The sequence below is a fragment of the Nicotiana sylvestris genome, chromosome 4, assembly GCF_000393655.2.
Source record: "Nicotiana sylvestris chromosome 4, ASM39365v2, whole genome shotgun sequence".
Taxonomy (NCBI): Eukaryota; Viridiplantae; Streptophyta; class Magnoliopsida; order Solanales; family Solanaceae; genus Nicotiana; species Nicotiana sylvestris.
In genome coordinates, this window is record NC_091060.1 from 37,528,749 (window position 1) to 37,552,571 (window position 23,823).

The following is a 23,823-nucleotide window of genomic DNA, read 5'->3' on the forward strand; positions in this document are numbered from 1 at the left end:
TAGGGTGACTATGAGAAGAGGATAGCCTATTTATGATGTAGGTTGCACACATTACATATTTACGCCAGTACTTCACATATTATTTTGATTGGAAAAAAGGGCTCTAGCAGTTTTCAAGAGGTATTTATGTTTTCTTTTTACTATACCATTCTATTGTGGTGTGTAGGGGCAACTCCTTTGATGGATGATGCCTTTGGATTGAAATAGGTTTCCTTTTGTACTAGTGAATTCTGAACCATTGTCAGATCTGATAGTTTTGATTTTGGTGTTGAATTGAGTCTCAACCATATAGACAAATGTTTTTATAACTTGTAGGGTATTGCTTTTGCAAGTTATATAGTTGGTCCAGGTGCACCTACTGTAATCATAATTATCATGTGTTGTCATATGATAAGGTCCCCATATGTCTATGTGGAGTAATTGAAAAATTTCAGTTGTGAAGTTGGTCTTCTAAGGGAATGGCAGTCTCCCTTGTCTAGCCATTGGACAAATGGAACAGAGGAAAGGTTGTTTGGATGGGAAGGAGACAGGGATAAAGGAGATCCCTCTCATTTTAACAAAGGGTATATGCCTAATCTATTGTGCCACAAAATGTTCATATCATAACCAGTAGATGTACAAGAATTCAAAGCAGAAATAGAACTCTATTTTTTTGCTTGAACTTGGACTATTTACAAGGGGAAGAGATACACACTTACTTGTGGAAATTGGACTATGTACAAATGAATGACCATGACAGTGTGAATTGTGTGTGCAGTGAATCCTATCATTAAGGCAAGAAGCTGAATTGTTGACTACAGAGTTGGTATACCTGCTCCTCATACACTTTGGACAAAGAAAGTACAGACCATTATAGGCCTTACCAATCTCCAAAGGCCTCTTCATTGAAGGGGTCTGCAGAATGCAAAGGTGATCAGTAAAGGCTACTATACTTTTGGGATTAGAACTGGCATTACTCTATGTAAGATGATATCAGGCACAAGTGTTGCACTATCAATTTCTGTTACCTTTACTTTATGGCCATTTAGGAGGACAACTAGAAGAGGGTAAGGTAGTGTCACAATATAGGTAAGGAGGGATTTATTAAAGGTCATATGATTTGTGGCTCCTAAGTCTAATATCCAGGAATCAGTCTTGTTTTTGAAACACTCACAAGTAGGGGTGTCAATGGATATTTAAAAACCGACTAAACCGACCGAACCGAACCAAATTTTAGGTTTCTTTTAATAAAACCGTAGGTTATTATATAAATCTATAATCGTACCGATAATTAGGGTAGATTTTTTATTTTATGAAAATAAACTGAAAAAATATTACCGTACCGAATAAATTTACAATGTGAACAATATATTTATATATTAAGTTTAAAAATAATAAATCATTAAATTTTTTCTTGGGCCTTGGAATTAAGAAACAGTTACAAGACAACAAGTAATTAAACTCAAAATCTTAATTCCCAAACCTATTATGCTACTCATATTGAAACTAAATTATTTCCAGCATGTTCATTAGCAAGACACAAGGTATTATAACGATTATGAGTAGCAAACTACAATATATTGAATATGTTTCCTTTCGTATGATTTTGATTTATCTTTTTAAATATTTAATCTTCTATAGACTTTATTCTTGAATCCCATCTTAGTTAATATTTTCCCACTCATGCAATTTATATTATTTTTGTATTTGCTTAGTTTTTTTACATGTAGAATAGTTGATGGATCTATACTCTAGTCATCTTTCATATTTTCTTAATTTATCACCTTTTAAACTGTAAAAATGTCTAGAGAGTTTTGCTAAGTCATATAAAAGTACATATGTTATTGCATTCTACTTCTACTAGTGACTTTTACATGACATTAAAAAAATTACCGAAAATTTACCGAACCGTACCGATACCGAAGAGAAACCGACATGATTGGGACAGTTTCGAAAAGTCTAATTTTGGTTATACATAACTAAATAACCGAAAAATTATTATGGTACAAATTTTATAAAATAACCGGCCGAACCGAACCATTGACACCCCTACTCATAGGACAATTTACCAAAATCAATATAGGAGGTGCAGACTACTATACCTGCAAAGTTCACATCTCCATTAGTGGAATTGCCAGCATTTATATGTTCTGCTACATTCTCAGTTTTGAAGTGTTGCAACGGGCTCATGATCTATCCATATTGCTCTTTTGACAGGCTGATGTTTTGATCTTTATCCAAGTCAGTGGTTTCCTTTACCTTGTTGCAAGGTGTGTCATTGTGAACATTGGCCACCACCCTTTTTCCTCTGTTGAAGTTCTGACCTCGATTAAAACCTTGGCCCTGATTGAAGCTTTCGTTGGGATTTTTAGTGTGATCGGGCTTTCTGCAGTAGTCACACATGGGTCTTCCCCTACTATAGCCATTGTAATTACCATTGTTGGGTAAGTAATTGGTCCTATAGGCATTTGACCTAGAGCTGGTGGCAGTCAGTGATGTGGGCTCAATGAACAATTGAGTGTTTGTCTTGATTTCTCTCTGCTTCTCGTCTTGTATCAGCAAAGAAAAGGCTTGGGACAAAGTAGGCAATTGATTCATCATCAGGATGCTTCCTCGAATCACAATGTATGTCTCATTCAAACCCATAAGGAACTGAATTAGTCGCCTATCTTGTTCAGCTTTGTAGAGGTTTTCCTTGGCACCACAAGTACAATTGCAGTTGCACTAGGATCTCATGCTCAAAGTACTCAATTCCTCCCAAAGCTTTTTCAGTTTAGTGTAGTAGCTGGTGATATCAAGGGTCTCTTGGGATGTATCATTGATTTTCTTCTGAATTTGATACAATCTAGCTCCATTTGTTTGCTCGTATCGATCCTATAACTCAATCCATAGCTCTACAGCATCATTCGCATATTCAACACTATCCGCGATTTCTTTCAAGAGAGAATTGAGGATACAGGAGGTTACCATATCATCACATCGCTCCCACTGACGGAATCTGGGCGAGTGGGGATCTGGTCGCTTGCATTCATCATTATGAACCCTAGTTTATTTTTGACTGAGAGTCCTCGCAATACACTACGCCACCATGATCGATAGCCAACTCCGCTGTAAGGAGTTGACACAAGCATGGCACCGGGGTTATCTGACCGGTATAGATACAAAGGATCGCTTGTGTCAATTCCAGAATTTCCTTGAATTCCCACATTCACTGTTGTTGTATCTATCTCGTTCAAATCGTCCACAGCCATGAGAAGTTGAAGCTAGATACGCTAGTATTTCACTGTTGGGAGAAGAAGCCTTTGATTAGGCACTTAAATTAGGGCAAATCGAACAGATTTCAGATATCGAACAAAATTAGGGCTAAATCGAGGAAACGATGAACTGAAGAGAGTAGTAGAACAAGAGAGACGATCGTAGTGGGATGGTCGGGCTCTGATATCATGTAAAATTAGGTGCTCACCTCACTCAAGCTTGAGCTGAGCTACAATAGAGATCGGAGAGAGATAGAGTCTGCATGACGAAGAGAGAGAAGAAAGAAAGATCTAGAATGGGCCAACCGACCTTTTCTTAAATCTGAGGCATCATTATATACAAAATGTCCTAACCAAAATGAATTAACAAAATAGCCTATCTAACAAATTAGCTAACTAACCACTTTACAAATATGTAGTCACTTTTACATAATTAGCCATCTCAACAAAAACATGCTTATGGCTTTGAGCACCTCAATACTTTTTCCCTTTTCTCTTTTTTTGTTTTCCTTTTTTTTTTTTTTTTTGCATATTTAGCACCCAAACGCAAACAAATTAAAGAAGCAAGAGTATTGCATTTGTCTTAATCATTATTTGAGAATAAGACAGAACTGACATGATTGGAGGTGTGGTACGTAGTCTTGCTTCATTATCTGATTCAAATATAACAGTTAGCCGAAAAGGCATACATAACGCAGTGTATCGAAAGATTGATGTTTCTTCTTATTCATTATCTGATTTAAATCTTATGATCCGAAAGAAAATCTGAGAATTAATTGCTTGCTCTTCTGCACAAGCGTGAAGCTAAAATATCAGCTACAAATATGGACGAGTATAGTAGATTTTATTATCCGATAACTTGTTAGGATCGAAATAATCAGGTATCATGCGAAAGCTAGTAAAACAAACCTTGAACGATGATAAATCAGACAACAAAAGAGAAATATAACAAAAGAGACACAAACATTTAACGTACTTATGTCAATTGACCTATGTCCACGGCCGAAAATGAGCAATCCACTATATAAAAAGGAGTACAAAATATCGAGAGAACAACATCACGAAGAGGTAAACACAAGTGACACACATACACTTGTCTTGAAAATTAAAGTTTTCCCCCGAAACAAGACTCTCAAACCCAATTATGGCTACATTGTAGATGCTACTGAATGAGAAAGAAGGATCCTTAATTTATAAAAGTTCAAACATTTTCCTCCAAGAAAATGGACTCAAATATAGGAGATTTATGATTTCCTTCTACGAAAAGGAAAACTCAATTATAATAAATATATTATATTTTCCCAACAGATAGAAAAATCAAATATGATAAGAAAATCAGGTAATTACTATCGCGCTATGAATTTAATGACAAATCTAAAGGCCATAAACTTTAAATCCATTTCACTTCTAAATGATGCATGACATGATTGCTAGTGCCATATAAAAAGGACAAAAGTTGGTTTAAGGTTAACCTTTTAGGGTTAGGAATCAGATTTGAGAAATTCTCAATTAAGGAAAACGAAATATTAGCATACGCAAACTCTAACTATTGGTCGTCACGTACTTGGACAAAAATATTCTATATTCAGAAAAGTGGTTTTGGCACACAGGTAGATCTGACAGCCAATGAAATTGAGACACAAGCTACTATCGGACATAATCTTGTCATGTGGTAAATTTATTCAGAAAATTTCCCATCAATTAATTGGTATTTGTTAGTCTTTGTTTAATTATATGTTCTCTGTTCAATCATGATGCGAGGGTTTATATTTCTCCAACTTGTCCATGCCAATAACTCAGCCAATTTTTAAGCAAGATGTTTGAGAAAGTGAAAAGGAAGAAATAAGAAGGGATAAGTGCAAAAGACAAGAAAGGAATACGATCTTAACGACCTTATGAATTGCTAACTGATAGGTTATATGTGTATTCCTGTTATGTTTTGATAATCTAACAAACTTACTGATAAGAATCAGATAAGGAACTTGATACACATTCTCAAGAATATAAGACACAAGTCTCCAATTGGGGACACAGTTCAACTTTTCAGAGTCAAATGAACAGCAGAGTGAACAGATAGCTACCAGTTCCCGTGGTAAATCTACAAGTCAACCCTCCTAGATGTAAAGTTGCTGCATGCACATGCAACAGTGCAACAATCAACTTTATGGGGAATGCCCTTTACATAACTTGCTTGCATTATTCAAGTGATGTCACAAATGAATTATTAACATCAAGCAAAAGTAAAACAAAGCACTTGCACATTTAAGAATTGATCAAGAATTCTCTCAAGTCATCTATCAATCTTGCAAGTGATTCTCAAGGGCATCAAGAACAAAGAACAACATAACAACGGACCATTTCCCTGCATCGAGTATTACATGTCCTTAGTTGCGTTGTACCTTTTTTAAAGCACTCTATTTGTAATTCCTACTTAGCATAGTTAGAAGCATTGTGTAAGAAATCTTTGTAAATCATAAACTCTTGTGTTTGTGCCTTGGCTAGAGAGTTAGTCGAGTTGTAAAGTCTTTGTAATAGAGTTATTACAAAGTGGCTTGTAATAGTATTGTTACAAGTTAGTGAGGGATTAAGAGGTTAATTCTTAGGTTACAATAGTTTGTAATCTAAAGTTTGCTCAATAGTGAAGTTGAAATCCTACAAGGGTAGGTCGTGGTTTTTGATCCCGTAAGCTAGGAGTTTTCCACGTAAAACTTCATTGTGTCATTTACTTACTGCAGTGTGCGTGTGTTCTGTGAGAACTAATAGAGAACCTGGTTCTCTATATAGTTTGGTGGACCCTTAATTTCTATCAATTGGTTTCGGGTTCTTTCTATCAGGCTAACACCTAGAAAGGATCCTCATGGCTGCTCCTCCAAACTTCGAAGATGGTCAGTCTACCTATAGACTGCCAAGATTCAATGGTCAGTACTATGGATGGTGGAAGACAAGAATGCACGACTTCATCATGGCTGAAGACTCAAAGCTTTGGGACATCATCTGCGATGGATCTTTCATCCCTATGAAGACCATTGGATACCCTACAGTGACAATTCCTAAAACTAGAAAGGAATATAATGATGCTGACTGCAAGGCTATTGAAAAGAACTTTTCAGCTAAGAAAATCCTCGTTTATGGTATTGGACCAGTGAGTACAACAAGATTTTAGCACGCCAATCAACTAAGGAGATCTGGGAAGCTCTCCAAACAACTCATGAAGGGACAACATGTCACACCTCCTTTTTCACCTACACCCCGGAAAAGGGTATATGTAAAGGTAGTTTTTCCATTTAAAGGACAATCGAAACGGGATTCATTTATTTAAAGATTCAGAGTCGCCACTTGGGAGATTTATGGTGTCCCAAGTCACCGGTTGAATCCCGAATCGAGGAAAAGATTGACTCTGTATTACAGTCCGCGAACCAGAAATCTGAGTAAGGAATTCTGTTAACCCGGGAGAAGGTGTTAGGCATTCCCGAGTTCCGTGGTTCTAGCACGGTCGCTCAACTGTTATATTTGGCTTAAATTATCTGATTTTAACAATTATGAACCTATGTGCAAATTTTAACCTTAACCGCTTTTATTCATTTTTAAAGAAAATTGCAACGTCATTAAAACAAGTCTTGAACCACGTCACATAAATGCACCCGTGGTTTTTGGACATACTTTAACATCGTTGGGATTTGGATTTGGGTTACATAAATGCGCACCCGACTTTAATTAAAAGGACGTGACTAGTTTATCAAAGAACGTAAAGGGATTCCTACTTATGTTATGCCAAAGCTTAAACTAATAATTTAATAAAAAATGAACTGGTAGCAGACCACCCACATTTGATTGTGGAAAGGCCGAGTTAGTCAAAAACCCACGTCTGGTTGCCCATTAGTGCAGGCTCAGCGTGTGAAATAACTGGGCTCAACTTGAAGCCCAGTTTGGCAGCCTGATTGTGGAAGGGGAAGACCATCGAAATTAGGCCAATGATGGCAGCCCAATACACGATCCAACAAATATGTTTGAAGCAAATTGCATCATTCAAGAAATTCTGGGATTGAACAAATACTGATAATCTTTGAATCAAATGCAAAACACATTTTTATGTTAACATAGGTTCCTAAATGAAGATACAATCCTAGTTGCAACAACACACCTTTACACAAATTATTCACCAATTAACAAAACTCAAAGGTCCCTTCCCCTAATTTATATTAAATTCTAATTCAAGCATAACATATTTAAAACACACCACATGTCATGGAAACTTGCCAAAGAAAAACTAAATATGAAAGGTTAATCTGAATCTGAAAATTTAAAGTTAAAAACCAAGCTCAAACCCCATTCAAAAACCATTTTAAGATAAAAAAGTGTTCATACATGAGCAACAACAGAACTGAAGGACAACTCTAAAACCATTGTGCTGTATTTCAAGCTATATAGGAACAGATCTAAAATGGACAGTAGGAAATAAACCCAAACCAAGCTTACTCGACCAACCACATGAAGGGTCTAAACTTGTAATTTGAACCACAGCCATGAAACGTACATCCAAATCATCCGATCTTAACTAATTAATTAAGGATCATAATCTTCAATTAATACATGATTATACGAGGTTTGCAACATTCCTGAATCACCTATATTCAAAATAAGTTCACCTAACATTTAAATCAAATATACATCTAGGAATGAAATATCCAAAATAAACTAGACTGAAAGCATGGACAATAAAATGATAGCATCAAGCAGAAATTACAACAAGAACTTAATGTTTTTCCTTTAAACTCCAGCTCGGTTCACAGATCTTTACACAAACTTAATCAGGCTTCATTTCCAACATAGTTTCAAGAGAATACCTGGTATGTAGAACAGAAAAATGGGGTAAGCAATCAGCAACAACAAACAACAAAATACAGCAGCAGAAAACCCAACACAGTAGCTTCAACACCTCAATCCAGAAATTCCAGCAACACGGAGAAAACCAGTAAAAATGGAGAAGAAAAATAGTCCGGAAATCTCTTTTTTTTTTCTCTTTCTAGATTTGAACTCTCTCTGGTGTTTTTCCACTCTCAATATTTCAGAAAATTTGGTTCTATCTTTTTTACTCTCTCCAAAATGAATTCTGCCCCTGTATATCCAGTGTATCCAGAGAGTATATCGAGTGTATACCGCTCTCTCCGCCCCTTTCTTTTTTTCTTCTCCTCTATTTGTTTCCTCTTTTTTGAACCCCCTTCTTCCTAAATTTTCTCTTCTATTTATAGCAAAATTTTCGAAATTTTTCAGATTTGTTTTTTTATTATTTGTTTATTTTTTAATTAAAAGAAATCTCACTTACAAATTGCTTTTATTTTTTTTGAAAAAGAAATCTCACCTTTATTTACTTTTATTTTTAAAATTCCAAATTTAATTACTTTTATCTTATTTAAAATCCCACTTTTTATTTTTTTAAAAGAGAATCTCACTTTATTTAACTTTTCTTTAAAAAAACAAACCATTTTCTTTTCCTTTTTCTTTTAAAAATGCTACTTTCATTTACTTTAAATTTTTTAAATTTTCAGATACCTTTATATTTATTTTTAATTCCAACCTTCTTTTACTTTTTAATTTTTTAAAATTTCCACAAAACTTTTTATTTTTTTTTAATTTTCTACATTCTTTTACTTTTTTTAAAAGAAAATTCCACCTATTTTTAATTTTATATTTTTTTATTCAATACTTTCCTTTTCTTATTTTTTAAATCATTCCCGAAATAAAAAAATAATATTTTCGGATTTTTTTTATAAAAAAAACAAAAAATAAAAAAAAAACATTAATAGTGATAATTCACCTTTTAATTTTTTTTGTATTTTTATCCTATAATAAAAAGTGTAATAAAGCTAAAATAATAGTAGGTTAAAACCCCCTAAAATATTTACATAAAAGAAGTGATAAAAAATTAAATATTGTCAAAAATTAGGTGTTCACAACTGCCCCTCTTTGCTCGAAAATACGAAGAGCTTTCGGGCAAAGATAAAGTACAATGCGACTAATTTTTGATCATATCGTTATTCAAAAGAGGAAGGAAATAAAAAGGAAAGGCGCAACCGAGTCCTGGTTTTGGACATCCTACATATCCCTGGTTATAAGGGAATCAGGTCGCGTGTAGTTCAGAATTTTTGGTAGCTGGGACTACCATGAAGCTGTGATTTTACTGTTACTGATGTTGCTGCTGCTGCTACTGCTTACTGACCTCCTTATTACACCTTGATAAAAAATAAAGAAGTTATACTAAGCTATGGTCTATGAATTACAAAGATTTATTCTCAAACTTGGTCATGGGACTGTTGTTGCCATGTTGCCTCGCTGTCTTGTTGCCTTGTGTTTCCTCTAATGTTTCTTTACTTCTGACTTGACTTGTATTCTCTCTTGATTGCCGAACTCGAACTGCTTATTTCCTTCTTGTGAGCTTCGCATTATTTTTCCTTCGAAGCTTGAACTGCCTTCTTCTGACCACTGTTGCCTTCCTTCTGATTTCTGAACTTGAATTTATGCTGGGGATTTTTTGTTGTATTCCTCTGCTTTACTGACTTCAACAACTACTTAAAATGATAACGCCTTTCCGTTCTCCAGGCGGGCTCCTGACCTCAAAACTTGAAACGTAAAGACTGAAATGTATTCCTCTGTTATATGGGCGGGCTCCCAACTTCAAAACTTGAAATGTAAAGACTGAAATGTATTCCTCTATTATATGGGCGGGCTCCCAACTTCAAAACTTGAAATGTAAAGACTGAAATGTATTCCTCTGTTATATGGGCGGGCTCCCAACTTCAAGACTGGAAAATAAAACGTCATTCCTCTCTTCAGGCGGGCTCCTGACTTCAACAACAACTTAAAAATAAAATGTCATTCCTCTCTTCAGGCGGGCTCCTAATTTCAACAACAACTTAAAAAATAAAATGTCATTTCTCTCTTCAGGCGGGATCCTGACTTCAACCAACAACTTAGAAAATAAAACGTCACTCCTCTCTTCAGGCGGGCTCCTGACTTCAACAACAACTTAAAAATATAACGCCATTCCGATCTCCAGGCGGGCTCCTGACTTCAACAACAACTTCAAAAAATAAAGCGTCATTCCTTTCTTCAGGCGGGCTCCTGACTTCAACAACATCTTCGAAAAAATAAAAACGTCATTCCTTTCTTCAAGCGGGATCCTAACCTTAACAACAACTTCGAAAATAAAAACGCCATCCTTTCTTCAGGCGGGCTCCTGACCTCAACAACAACTTCAAAAATAAAAACGCCATTCTTTTCTTCAGGCGGGCTCCTGACCTCAACAACAACTTCGAAAAATAAAGCGTCATTCCTTTCTTCAGGTGGGCTCCTGACTTCAATCAACAACTTCGAAAAATAAAACGCCATTGTTTCCCGTTACCTCCTGAACCATTTTCCTTCTAACTTGAATTATGTTTCTTCAAAACTACTTCCCTCAAAACTTGTACTGTCTTCCTTCTTCAAAACTACTTCCCTCAAAACTGGTGTCTCATTTCTCTGTGAACTGCTGGGGATAACACTTTTTCAAAAATATGTTATCCTACTCTTTCAAAGACTACTTCCCTTAAGACTGATGTTTCATTCCTCTGCAAACCGTTTCCTTTTGCAAAACTGATCTTCCTCTTTTTTCTCTTTTCTTCTTCTTCTTCTTCTTCTTCTTCTTCTTCTTCTTCTTCTTCTTCTTCTTCTTCTTCTTCTTCTTCTTCTTCTTCTTCTTCTTCTTCTTCTTCTTCTTCTTCTTCTTCTTCTTCTTCTTCTTCTTGTTTTTTGTTATCTTCTTCCTTCGAAGACTACCTCACTTAAAACTCGTGTTATCTTCCTCCTGACATTGCTTTCTTTAAAACTTGTTTTGCCTTCTCCCGAAAAACTGCTGGGGATACCGCTTTTCACCAAACTTGTTTTAGACTTCCCGAAAATTTTTGAAATGAACAAAAACTTTGTACCCCAGTTTGACAATCTTTCTTGTGGTGCATCTTTCCATCATCAGTAACATTCCATGTCCCTGCTTCAAATCAAAGAAAATCTGGTCAGTTTATAACGTGGTGGTTGGTTGTGATACTCCTGCTGGGGATGCTATCAACCATTTTCCCATCTATGCGTTGTCTGACCATCTTGAAGCTTGGCTGATACCTTCCGTCCTTCTTGTCGATTCCTTATTCACAAATCTCTTAACCGTTTTCACAGTCTCCTTATCTGACCTCATGTATTTTCATGACAGCTGATTTCACTTAAAGATCTTGCATGCTCATTGATTAACCACTCCCTCCATCGTCTGTGTTACTGAAATACCTTTTTCCGGTACAGACTCAATATCTTCTTTTGCGGTACTGTCCGTGAACTAGAATTTCCCCAACCTTTGAGTCTCCTATGAATTTTCCAATTATGTCCATTGCTCTCCGCGTTGTTCTTTCTTGATTTTCCGCTGGCCTTGGCCTTATAACCCTCGATTTCTGCTGGGGATATCCTTCTTGACACTGGTCCATCCTTTTGTCAATCTCATCATCGAATATACCCTCGGTTCAACCCCCCTGGCCCTCTTTTTGTTGCACTGTCCCTGAATTGATATGGACCAATCTTGGGTATTTTGCGCGAACCTCAAAGCACGTTGATTATTACCAGCTCATTGGACTTGTTCTTTCCTGACTTATACCACTTTGATGTACTAGTCAGATCTCGTCTTGCATAGTTGGAAAGCTGATGGCAAATTTTGAAATCATTTCTCGCTTGTTCTGACCAAAGAGACTCTAGAAGAGGAAATGACAAAGGTAAAAGGAACAGAGTAAAAGGCAAAAGAAAGAGATGACTCCTAACAAGAAAACTACAAAGTAAAACCTATAAGATGTGGATACCAACTCTATTGGCCATGACATGCACACGTGGCCTATCCCCCGTCGTTAATCGCCTTTCACAATCTTCGTCTGGTGCTTTCCTGTATGATTCTCAATCTTTATTCGACTTGTAGTGCCCGAAGTGTTTTCACTATCAAGCCTCTCTCATTTTGATTTTTCTCTCAACTTATAGTCGTCTCAAGGTGCCCGTGAAGGTTTTCACCGATAAGACTCTCTCATTTTATTACATTTCTACCGGAGATCAGAGTGTTATTCTCGACTTCCATTTGCATGACTTGGCATCTTTCGAAGACTGGTCAAAAGGTCTTTCTTTGGACCATAACGTGAGGTTTTGGATAGGGCTAGAAAGAAAGGATATTAGTGGCTCAAAACGAATCAATTTGAATTCAAAATTTACAACCTTCGGAACCAGATTTCTTTACATCAAACACAACTTCTGCCCCAGTTTCTTGCTTGGGGATTTTTGATTTTTTGTTACACTATGACCGAGCCGTGAAGCGCCTACGTATCCTCTTTGAGGAATCAGGTCAAACGTAGTTCCCAATTCCTCTTTTTGTTTTCCTTTTCACTTATTTATTATTTTCTTTTCTTTTCTTTCTCTTTCTCATTTCTCCTTTCTCCTTTGTCGTTTTGTTGTTTTGTTGTTTCTGTTGTTTTCTTTTCCTCTTTTTTTTCTTTTTCTTTATCTTCCATGCTTGTGTTTTCTAGTCTTTGCTACTGATTCCGAACGAGGGGTACGAAAGAAAACCAATAAGGCTCAAAAGGGTTAACGAAGGATAAAGTGTTTAGATAGCAGAATAAAATGTCTTCGTCATTCCAATCTTCAGAATATGCCAAGCACAAATGACACAATTAAACATTCGCCACATCTTCTGATTGTGCCAGACTTGATAACCATATCCATACATTCACATTTTCATTTGTCATTTTTAAAGCACCGTTGGGCAACACTCTCACTTTCGTTACCATGAACGACCCCCTTATCAATATGGCTAGCTTGCTTTTATGGTTTTCTTTATGTTTTACCTGCCCCAGTTTCACGTGGCTTGGGCTTCAAATGATCTCAAGTTTTTCTTATTTCCCTTAAGTGTCCTGATCATCTCCCAATGGCTTTATAATTAACTCTTAAGATTATGCCCAAACTGTGCGCGCATGTCATGTCACTAGAATAACGTTGAATAAAGACAAAACAAAAGGATAAAAAGAACTAAACAAAGAAGATGACTGGAGGTAACAAAAGACCGGAATTTGCATTAGAAAAGCGGTGAAACGGTTTGTATAACGAAACAAGCAAAACAACTGGGGTACAACCTTGGAATAAACCTAAAACAATCCTAGACAACACTAAACAAACCACTATGACAAAATGGAAGGATAAGAGGGTTTGACACAAGATAATGTCTGGATTACAACCCTGCAAATAACCCGGACAACAGAAATGATAACAAAATGAACCACCAAAGCTCCGCTCCGGCTGACCAAGAAAGGGAGCGTCTTCCCAGTTACCAAGTACGACATCTTAGCCACTGAGCTTCGCATCAAGACCACCATCCGCTTCAACATATTCAACTTTAGTCAATATCCTAAGAGGGTTCACATGCTCTTTATTACTGTCGTCGATCGCAATCACTCCTTCGTGAATCATTCTTTCTATTTCCCTTTTTAACGAATGACAACTCTCAATGCTATGCCCTGGGACATTGGAGTGGTATGCACATCGTGTAGTAAGATCAAAGCTTCTTGCACGAGGATCTAAAGTATATCCGGGGAGCGGCTCAATCAGGCCAGCATGCTTTAGTCTTTCAAACAGACTTGCATAAGATTCTCCGATAAGGGTGAGAGCCTTTTCTCATTTCAGCAACCTCTGGTTCCTAAATGCCTGATTTGGCCTAAAACCCGATCCAGGGAGTTTCTGGTGTGCTCGTGGGGGTGGATAAGCATTTTGTGGAGCTGGGTACTTGGAGAGTGAAGCATGTTTTTGGGAGTCCCGTGGAGAGAAGTAGCGTTGGAAAAATATAGCTGGACGACGAGTGATGGAGCTTCTCGGGTGGCTGGGAAAACTATCATAAGTGGGTAGATATGGAGAGTATGGAGGATCGTCCGTTATTGTGTTAGGTGTTTGGGTAAGGATAGAGTTCAGGAAGCTAGGCTGTGGCGGGTGTGGTGCTTTCCCAGTCATCCATGCCCGATACATGTCTACCACATTCTGTCTCAACATTTTTACCTCTTCTACCAACCCGTAGTGCTGTTCAACCAGCTGTTTTCGGGCATTGGTACCAACCCACTCAGTTCTGTTGTTCTCTGCCATTGTCTTTTGCCTTTGTGTTGCAGGGAAGCGTTACTTTAGTACCACAACCAACCACCTTTCTGGAGATTGAAAGAGAAAAAAATGGGAGCAACCCGGTAGCGTTAGGGTTTCAACAGATAGGAAAACACACATTGAGGATGCAATGCAACTAGACAGTTAACCCTTTCTATCATGCATTTGCTTCAGTTACGTGCGTCGTTCCAACTTCTTATAATTGTGCTCCTTTTGAACGCCTCCCAATCCTTCCTTTATTTTCTTTATTTTCTCATTTTTTCTCTTTTCTATATATATATATATATATATATATATATATATATATATATATATATATTTTCTTTTTGATGGTGGTCGAATCTTATGTGGATTGCCTACGTATCATGTCCCCGCATGAATCAGACCGTGCGTAGTTCTGATAGATAAGTGCCAAAATGACTGATAAAATTTTTGATTTTCTTTTTTTTCCAAATTTTCCATTAAAGAAAAATGTGTTTATTGAAACGACCCATTACAATATTAACGGTATCTAAAAGACATTGTCATCAAAATGGCAATACAACTTAAAAATAGACTAACAGACTCTGACTGACAAGTACTCCCTTTTTTCTTTTCTTTTTTTTTCTTTTCTTTTTTAAAAAAATTTCATAAAATATCCGGTCTTGTCAATACGGCTTTTCAGTACTTCGAAGAAGATTTAAAGGTTGTGTTTGCTAACCAGTCAAAACCTTAAAAATGACCAAAGGTGGTGTTTATGCAAAGTCAGCCTTTCAGTGTCCCTTTTTGGGAACATTCGGCTATTTTTGACAAGAACGACATCACCCGACTTATTTATAACGAAAATTAAAATTTTGACAATTTTGGCTATTTTTGCAAAAAAGGGAGGTTGGACCCGATGAGGATTGCCTACGTATCTCACACCTTGTGAGAATCAAACCGGCGTAGTTCGGGCCGATAAAACAAACTTCTTTTGAAAACAAGACTCTTTTTCATTGGCAAATAAAACTATTTTTCATAAACAAAAACCCTTTTTTTTCTTTTTCTCTTTTTTTTCTTTTCTTTTTTTTTCATTTTCTCAAAAATTCGGCAGAGTTTCGACACTATTTGGACACTAGTTTTCAAAACATGCGATTTAACTCTTTTTAACCCTCGTACCTCTATCTCTCTTTCCTCAAAATATTCAAAAGCCGATCAGCATGCAAGTCCGAAGCAAACAAATGCACAAGTAGCAAGTAAGATGCATCAGGATGGTCCTTTCCATTTTAGGTTGCTAGTCCTAGACGGATCCAAAGCCTAGGTATCTGTTATAGACTGTGTACCCGAGCGGACAACTCGAGTCGAGGAGGGGGCTACGTATCGGGGACTCGCGGGATCGTCCGGCTTTGTAACTTGTTCGGCCTCTTTCTTATTTCAGGGTATGACACTAACAGAATAGGGAGTCTCAACTAGTAAGCACATCCCGGGAGGTAAGAAGAGAAGGGTTTCGGCATAGTTTATATACAGTTCAGATAATATCAAAGCGGTAAAAGCATCATTTAGCACATTAAGCCCGAACATGTAAAAAAATCACATAAAGCCAAATCTAATAGTTTATCTAAGCTCGAATTCTGAACCCTGAACCAAAAGTTCTGGGTTCTCGATCCCCAGCAGAGTCGCCAGAGCTGTCACACCTCCTTTTTCACCTACACCCCGGAAAGGGTATATGTAAAGGGAGTTTTTCCAATTAAAGGACAATCGAAAAGGGATTCGTTTATTTAAAGATTCAGAGTCGCCACTTGGGAGATTTATGGTGTCCCAAGTCACCGGTTGAATCCTGAATCGAGGAAAAGATTGACTCTGTATTACAGTCCGCGAACCAGAAATCTGAGTAAGGAATTCTGTTAACCCGGGAGAAGGTGTTAGGCATTTCCGAGTTCCGTGGTTCTAGCATGGTCGCTCAACTGTTATATTTGGCTTAAATTATCTGATTTTAACAATTATGAACCTATGTGCAAATTTTAACCTTAACCGTTTTTATTCATTTTTAAAGAAAATTGCAACGTCATTAAAACAAGTCTTGAACCACGTCACACAAATGCACCCGTGGTTTTTGGACATTCTTTAACATTGTTGGGATTTGGATTTGGGTCACATAAATGCGCACCCGACTTTAATTAAAAGGACGTGACTAGTTCATCAAAGAACGTAAAGGGATTCCTACTTATGTTATGCCAAAGCTTAAACTAATAATTTAATAAAAAATGAACTAGTAGCAGACCACCCACATTTGATTGTGGAAAGGCCGAGTTAGTCAAAAACCCACGTCTGGTTGCTCATTACTGCAGGCTCAGCGTGTGAAATAACTGGGCTCTACTTGAAGCCCAGTTTGGCAGTCTGATTGTGGAAGGGGAAGACCATCGAAATTAGGCCAATGATGGCAGCCCAATACACGACCCAACAAATATGTTTGAAGCAAATTGCATCATTCAAGAAATTATGGGATTGAACAAATACTGATAATCTTTGAATCAAATGCAAAGCACATTTTTATGCTAACATAGGTTCCAAAATGAAGATACAATCCTAGTTGCAACAACACACCTTTACACAAATTATTCACCAATTAACAAAACTCAAAGGTCCCTTCCCCCTAGTTTATATTAAATTCTGATTCAAGCATAACATATTTAAAACATACCACATGTCATGGAAACTTGCCAAAGAAAAACTAAATATGAAAGGTTAATCTGAATCTAAAAATTTCAAGTCAAAAACCAAGCTCAAACCCCATTCAAAAACCATTTTAAGATAAAAAAAAGTGCTCATACATGAGCAACAACAAAACTGAAGGACAACTCTAAAACTATTGTGCTGTATTTCAAGCTATATAGGAACAGATCTAAAATGGACAGTAGGAAATAAACCCAAACCAAGCTTACTCGACCAACCATATGAAGGGTCTAGACTTGTAATTTGAACCACAACCATGAAACGTACATCCAATTCATCCGATCTTAACTAATTAATTAAGGATCATAATCTTCAATTAACACATGATTATACGAGGTTTACAACATTCCTGAATCACCTATATTCAAAATAAGTTCACCTAATATTTAAATCAAATATACATCTAGGAATGAAATATCCAAAATAAACTAGACTGAAAGCATGAACAATAAAATGACAGCATCGAGCAGAAATTACAACAAGAACTTAATGCTTTTCCTTTAAACTCCAGCTCGGTTCACAGATCTTTACACAAACTTAATCAGACTTCATTTCCAACATAGTTTCAAGAGAATACCTGGTATGTAGAACAGAAAAATGGGGTAAGCAATCAGCAACAACAAACAACAAAATACAACAGCAGAAAGCCCAACACAGTATCAACACCTCAATCCATAAATCCCAGCAACACGGAGAAAACCAGTAAAAATGGAGAAGAAAAATAGTCTGGAAATCTCTCTTTGTTTTCTCTTTCTAGATTTGAACTCTCTCTGATGTTCTTCCGCTCTCAATATTTCAGAAAATTTGGTTCTATCTTTTTTACTCTTTCCAAAATGAATTCTGCCCCTGTATATCCTGTGTATCCAGAGAGTATATCGCGTGTATACCGCTCTCTCCGCCCCCCCCCCCCTTTTTTTCTCCTCTATTTTTTTCCACTTTTTTGAACCCCCTTCTTCCTAAATTTTCTCTTCTATTTATAGCAAAATTTTCGAAATTTTTCAGATTTGTTGTTTTATTATTTGTTTATTTTTTAATTAAAAGAAATCCCACTTACAAATTGCTTTTAGTTTTTTAGAAAAAGAAATCCCACCTTTATTTACTTTTATTTTAAAATTTTAACTTTAATTACTTTTATCTTATTTAAAATCCCACTTTTTATTTTTTTAAAAGAGAATTTCACTTTATTTAACTTTTCTTTAAAAAAAATAAACCACTTTCTTTTCCTTTTTCTTTTAAAAATGCTACTTTCATTTACTTTAATTTTTTTAAATTTTCAGATACCTTTATATTTATTTTTTAATTTCAACCTTCTTTTACTTTTTAATTTTTTAAAATTTCCACAAACTTTTTATTTTTTTTAATTTTCTACATTCTTTTACTTTTTTAAAAAGAGAATTGCACCTATTTTTACTTTTATATTTTTTTTATTCAATACTTTCCTTTTTCTTATTTTTTAAATCATTCCCGAAATTTTATTATTATTTTTTTACAAAAATAATATTTTCGGATTTTTTTTATAAAAAAACAAAAAAAATAAAAAATATAAATAGTGATAATTCACCTTTTAGTTTTTTTTTTTGTATTTTTATCCTATAATAAAAAGTGTAATAAAGCTAAAATAATAGTAGGTTAAAACCCCCTAAATTATTTACATAATAGAAGTGATAAAAAATTAATTATTGTTAAAAATTAGGTGTTCACACAACACATGTAAATCAGTCCAAGAATGACATGCTGACCACAGAGTATGAGCTTTTCAGAATGAAGGACGATGAATTCATTCAGGATATGCACACTCGTTTCACATCTATCATCAATGAGCTTCACTCACTGGGAGAGAACATCCTCAAGAACAAAGTTTCCAGGAATATACTTAGTGTATTACCTGGTTCCTAGGAAAGCTAAGTAAATGCCATCACAGAGGCAAAGGATCTTCAAAAGCTGACCGTTGATGAACTTGTCGGCAATCTCAAGACCTATGAAATGATGAAGAAGTATAATGAGAGAAGAGAGCCCAAAACTGATAAGAACATGGTCCTCAAGACGGACATCAATGACTCAGGTGGTGAGGATGCTGATATGGCCTATCTGACCAAAGGTTTTCAGAAAATGGTTCGCAGAAATGGAGGCATTCCAAAATGGGGTAGCTCCAGCAAGCCAAAAGGTTATGACCTATGTCATAAGTGTGGCAAGCTTGTACACTTAATCAAGGATTGCCCTCTTCTCAAGAAAGATCAATACAAACATAAAACTGACAAAGTAGCTAAGAGGAACTAGGTTCCTAACAAATGATTCAAGAGAAAAAATGTCGCTAACAATGTTTTAAAACAAGCTCTTGCTGCATGGGGAGACTCTTCCAACAAATCTAAAGAAAATGATGATCAAGGTGATAGCTCCATGATAGCAGTAGAAAGTGAAGCAGCTGAGTATGACTCAATCTTTGCCCTTATGGCAAAATCTGACAATGATGATGATGAGGTAAACTTCTTAAATGTTCAAAGAAATCTAAAGTCTTATTCTCCGAAAAACTTATGTCTTTAGCAAATATTTTAATTGATGTGAATCATAGTCTTATAAATGATAAAGATGCATTAACTGTGGAATTGGGAGAAGCAAAACAGTAGAGAGATGATCTAGTAGTTATGGTTGTAGACTTAAAGGAAACCATTGAGAGTTTGAAGAAAGAAAAATATGCCTTAACTGAAAAAATTGCAAACATAGGACATGAGAGAGATGATCTAGTGGTTATTGTGGTCAATCTAAAATAGACCATTGAGTGTGTTAAAAAGGAGAAAGAAGTTTTAACTGAAAGGGTTGCTAATATTGAGCGTGAGAAAGATGACCTATTAGTGGTGGTTGTAGACCTAAAAGAAACAATTGAGGAACTAAAAAGGGAAAGTAGGACTAGAAATACTCAAAAAGGAAAGGAAGTTGTAAGTGAAGCACACCTTAGGCTTGAAGATGATTTAAAATCAGTAAAATCTAGTCTGTGTGCAGAGCTTGAGAAAAACAGACAACTTCAAGAAGACCTAGAAAAAGTGAAGAGTGACCTAGAAAAATCACTTAAGTGGACCTAGTCCTCAGATGCAATCACTGCTATGCATACGAATAATGGGGGAAATAGGAAGGGAATCGGGTTTCAAATGGAAAAGACTCCCTACAAACCTTATAGCAAGTACATTACTGCACCTGATAACTGCTCTGCACTCATTGTGGTAACATTAGGTACTTTAGGGAAACCTGTAGGGCCAAATTTCAATCTCAACAAAAAAATAAAGCTTTGCTGGAAAAATAACTACCACTAGGGAACCTGGTCCTTCATATAAAAATGTATAATGCCTTCTTGGACCAAAAGAGCCCTCATTCACCCATTTACTAATTACAAAGGACCCAAACTTGTTTGGGTTCCTAAGTCTAACTCTTGATTTCCTTGTGCAGGGAATAGTGAAAGGGAGCAGTCAACAATGATACATGGATAGCGGTTGCTCGAAGCACATGACTGGAAATACAAATGATTTTCTTTCATTGAAGGCCCGGTAAGGAGGGAGTGTATCCTTTGAAAATGGCAAGAAGGGATATATTTTGGGAGTTGGAAGGATCGGTAAGTCTCTTTCTCACTCAATTGAAAATGTGTACTACGTGAACGAGTTGAAGTACAACTTGCTGAGTGTTTCCCAAATTTGTGATAAGGAAAATAAAGTGGAATTTGTATCCAAGATATGCACAATCACAAATCTAGTGACTGGTAAAGTGGTGTTAGTGGCCAGAAGATACAAAAATATCTATGTTGCTGACTTTGAGTCCTTGCAAAATGGAGATCTCAACTATCTAAGTATTGTTGATGATAATGCGGAGCTATGGTACAGAAAGCTGGGTCATGCAAGTTTTACGTTGCTGAACAAATTGGTCAAGAAGGACTTGGTTCATGGTCTGCCCAAGTCAAGCTTCAAGGATCACAGGATGTGTGATGCATGTATAAAAGGAAAGCAAGCCAAATCCTCTTTCAAGCCCAAAAAGAAAGTTAGTACCTCAAGGCCACTTGATCTCCTCCATATGGATCTATGTAGACCTATGAGGGTTAGAAGTAGAGGAGGAAAGAAGTACATATTTGTTATAGTGGACGACTATTCCAGATTCACTTGGACTCTGTTTCTCAGAACCAAGGATGAAGCCTTTCAAGTGTTTGTGGAATTTGTAAAGAAGATCCATGTGAAGATGAGCCATAATGTAGTATGTATCAGGTTTAACCATGGGACATAATTTGATAATGTCAAATTCAACAAATTCTGTGCTGAAAATGGCATCACCCTCAATTTCGCAGCTCCAAGAACACCTCAATAAAATGGTGTTGTGGAGAGAAAGAACATGACTCTTGAAGACATGGCAAGAACAATGTTGATTGACAGAGGCATTGTAAAAAGTTTCTAAGCAGAAGCTGTCAACACTGCATGTTATTTGGTGAACAAGTGCATGATCAGGTCCCTTCTGAACAAAATTCCATATGAACTGCTGAACGAAAGGAACCCCAAACTGACACATTTAAGAACATTTGGCTGAAAATATTTTGTCCTCAACAATGGCAAGAAGCACTTGGAAAATTCGATGCCAAAAGCGATGAAGGAATCTTTCTGGGCTATTCATAACAAATCTAAACCTACAAAGTATACAACAAAAGAACTAAATGTGTTAAAGAAAGCATACATGCGATATTCAGTGAATCTCATGACTCATGTGGAAAGGATTTGAATGACAAGAATGATCCAGAGGGAGAACAATCAATTGTCCCTGGTGAAGTCATTGATATGGCAAATGGAAAGGATGATATGATGAGCCACATTAAGGAATCAAATGAGGATGGTGCAACCATATCTCCAATTGATGGAGAGGAACCTGGTCTCTCAATTACAATAATTGAAGCTGAGAACAGAGTTGTCGATGTTGTCCAAGGCACCCCACATGCTGAAATAAGAAGAAGCCAAGGTTCACAGTCTGAAATACATGGATCCTCTAACAATAAGACTCAGACGTCTAACTGGAAGCATAAAACTTCACACCCTCTTGAAAACATAATCACTCCTCTTGATTCAGGAATACAAACCAGATCAAAGACAAGAAACTCACTTTCCTTCTCAACCTTTCTCTCTCAAATAGAGCCCAAAAATATCAAGGAAGTATTGAAAGGTGCATACTGGATTACAGCTATGCAAGAAGAGCTCCATCAATTTGAGAGGAACAGTGTGTGACACCTGGTTCTACGACTTGCTGATTGAACTGTTATAGGAACCAGGTGGGTATTCAGAAACAAACTTGATGAGTTTGGAAACACAATAAGGAACAAGGCAAGGCTAGTAGTCCAAGGCTACATTCAAGAAGAAGAGATTGACTATGATGAAACGTTTGCTCTAGTTGCTCAAATGGAGGCCATCAGAATTCTCGTTGCCTTTGCATCTCATATGGAATTCAAATTGTTCCAAATGGATGTCAAAAGTGCATTTCTGAATGGTTTTCTAAAATAAGAGGTCTTCATCAAGCAACCACCTGGATTTGAGAATCAAGAGCATCCTGAGCATGTCTTTAAACTTGACAAGGCTCTGTATGGGCAAAACCAAGCTCCTTACACTTGAAACGAGGAAGGAACTGCTCATTGTGCAAATCTATGTTGATGACATTATTTTTGGGGCAACAAATGATTTTCTGTGTGAGAATTTGCAAAACTCATGGGGAGTGAGTTTGAAATGAGCATGATAGGTGAACTGAACTTTTTCTTGCATTTACAAGTGAAGCAAACTCTCAAGGGGACAATGATAATTCAATAGAAGTACATCAAGAAGCTGCTCAAAAGATTTGACATGGAAGGATCAAAAATCATTGATACTCCTATTGCCACAGCTACTCGTCTGGACATGGTTGAACCTGGTTCCTCTATGGATGAGACCATGTATAGAGGTATCATAGGATCACTCCTGTATTTCACAGTAAGCATACCAAATATTGTTTTTAGTGTGGGTCTTTGTGCTAGGTTTCAATCTAATCCAAAGGAATCTCATTTGAAGACAGTCAAGAGAATCCTGAGATATCTCAAAGGGACACAGGACTTGGTTCTCTACTATCCCTTAGGAGACAATTTTGATTTAATTGGGTATGTAGATTCTGACTACACTGGGTATCTAGTGGATAGGAAAAGCACTTCTGGCATGGCACATTTTCAGGGTTCATATCTGATTTTATGGGGGTACAAGAAAACAAAACTCAGTGGCCCTCTCAACTGCAGAAGCTGAATATTTGGTTGTTGCATCTTGCTGTGCTCAACTGTTATGAATTAAACAGCAGCTGGAAGATTTTGGTGTGTTCTCTGAGTGCATGCCCTTACTATGTGATAATACCAGTGCTCTTAACATGGCCAAGAATCCAGTTCAACATAAGAGAGCAAAGTACATTGACGTGTGACATCACTTTCTCAGTAATAATGTTGAAAAGGGGCTTATTTATATGAAATTCTATAGCACACAAGATCAAATTGCAGACATATTTACGAAAGCACTAAACAGAGAGCACTTTGAACGAAATCGCTTGTCTCTAGGGTTGATATAATCAAGCTGAGGACCTGGTCCCTTGATGATTGGCTACAAAATAGATGTACAAGTAAAATAGATAAAAAGTGTTTTCTGGCCCAATATACCTAATCTATATACCATTATAGGTAGACACGTAT

The 23,823-nt window shown here is 36.5% G+C and overlaps 2 protein-coding genes across 2 annotated transcripts; both read left to right on the forward strand.

Moving 5' to 3' along the window:
- The first annotated feature begins 6,090 nt into the window (after positions 1 to 6,090).
- LOC138889434 (uncharacterized) lies at positions 6,091 to 19,007 on the forward strand. The gene is made up of 2 exons (XM_070172742.1): positions 6,091 to 6,364; positions 18,805 to 19,007. The coding sequence occupies exons 1-2, from the start codon at positions 6,091 to 6,093 to the stop codon at positions 19,005 to 19,007; spliced, it is 477 nt and encodes a 158-aa protein (XP_070028843.1).
- A 3,953-nt stretch (positions 19,008 to 22,960) lies between these two features.
- On the forward strand, positions 22,961 to 23,558 carry LOC138889435 (secreted RxLR effector protein 161-like). Its single transcript, XM_070172743.1, has 2 exons — positions 22,961 to 23,308; positions 23,439 to 23,558. Exons 1-2 carry the CDS (start codon positions 22,961 to 22,963, stop codon positions 23,556 to 23,558), a joined length of 468 nt encoding a protein of 155 aa, XP_070028844.1.
- Positions 23,559 to 23,823: the final 265 nt, after the last annotated feature.

Bases quoted from the DNA above. Each gene is read 5' to 3' on its own strand.
- LOC138889434 (XM_070172742.1), top strand. From the start codon at position 6,091: ATGGCTGCTCCTCCAAACTTCGAAGATGGTCAGTCTACCTATAGACTG. The intron at 6,365-18,804 runs GTATTGGACCAG...GTTAAAAATTAG, and splicing joins TAAGAAAATCCTCGTTTATG to GTGTTCACACAACACATGTA.
- LOC138889435 (XM_070172743.1), top strand. From the start codon at position 22,961: ATGGAAGGATCAAAAATCATTGATACTCCTATTGCCACAGCTACTCGT. The intron at 23,309-23,438 runs GCACATTTTCAG...TGAATTAAACAG, and splicing joins GGAAAAGCACTTCTGGCATG to CAGCTGGAAGATTTTGGTGT.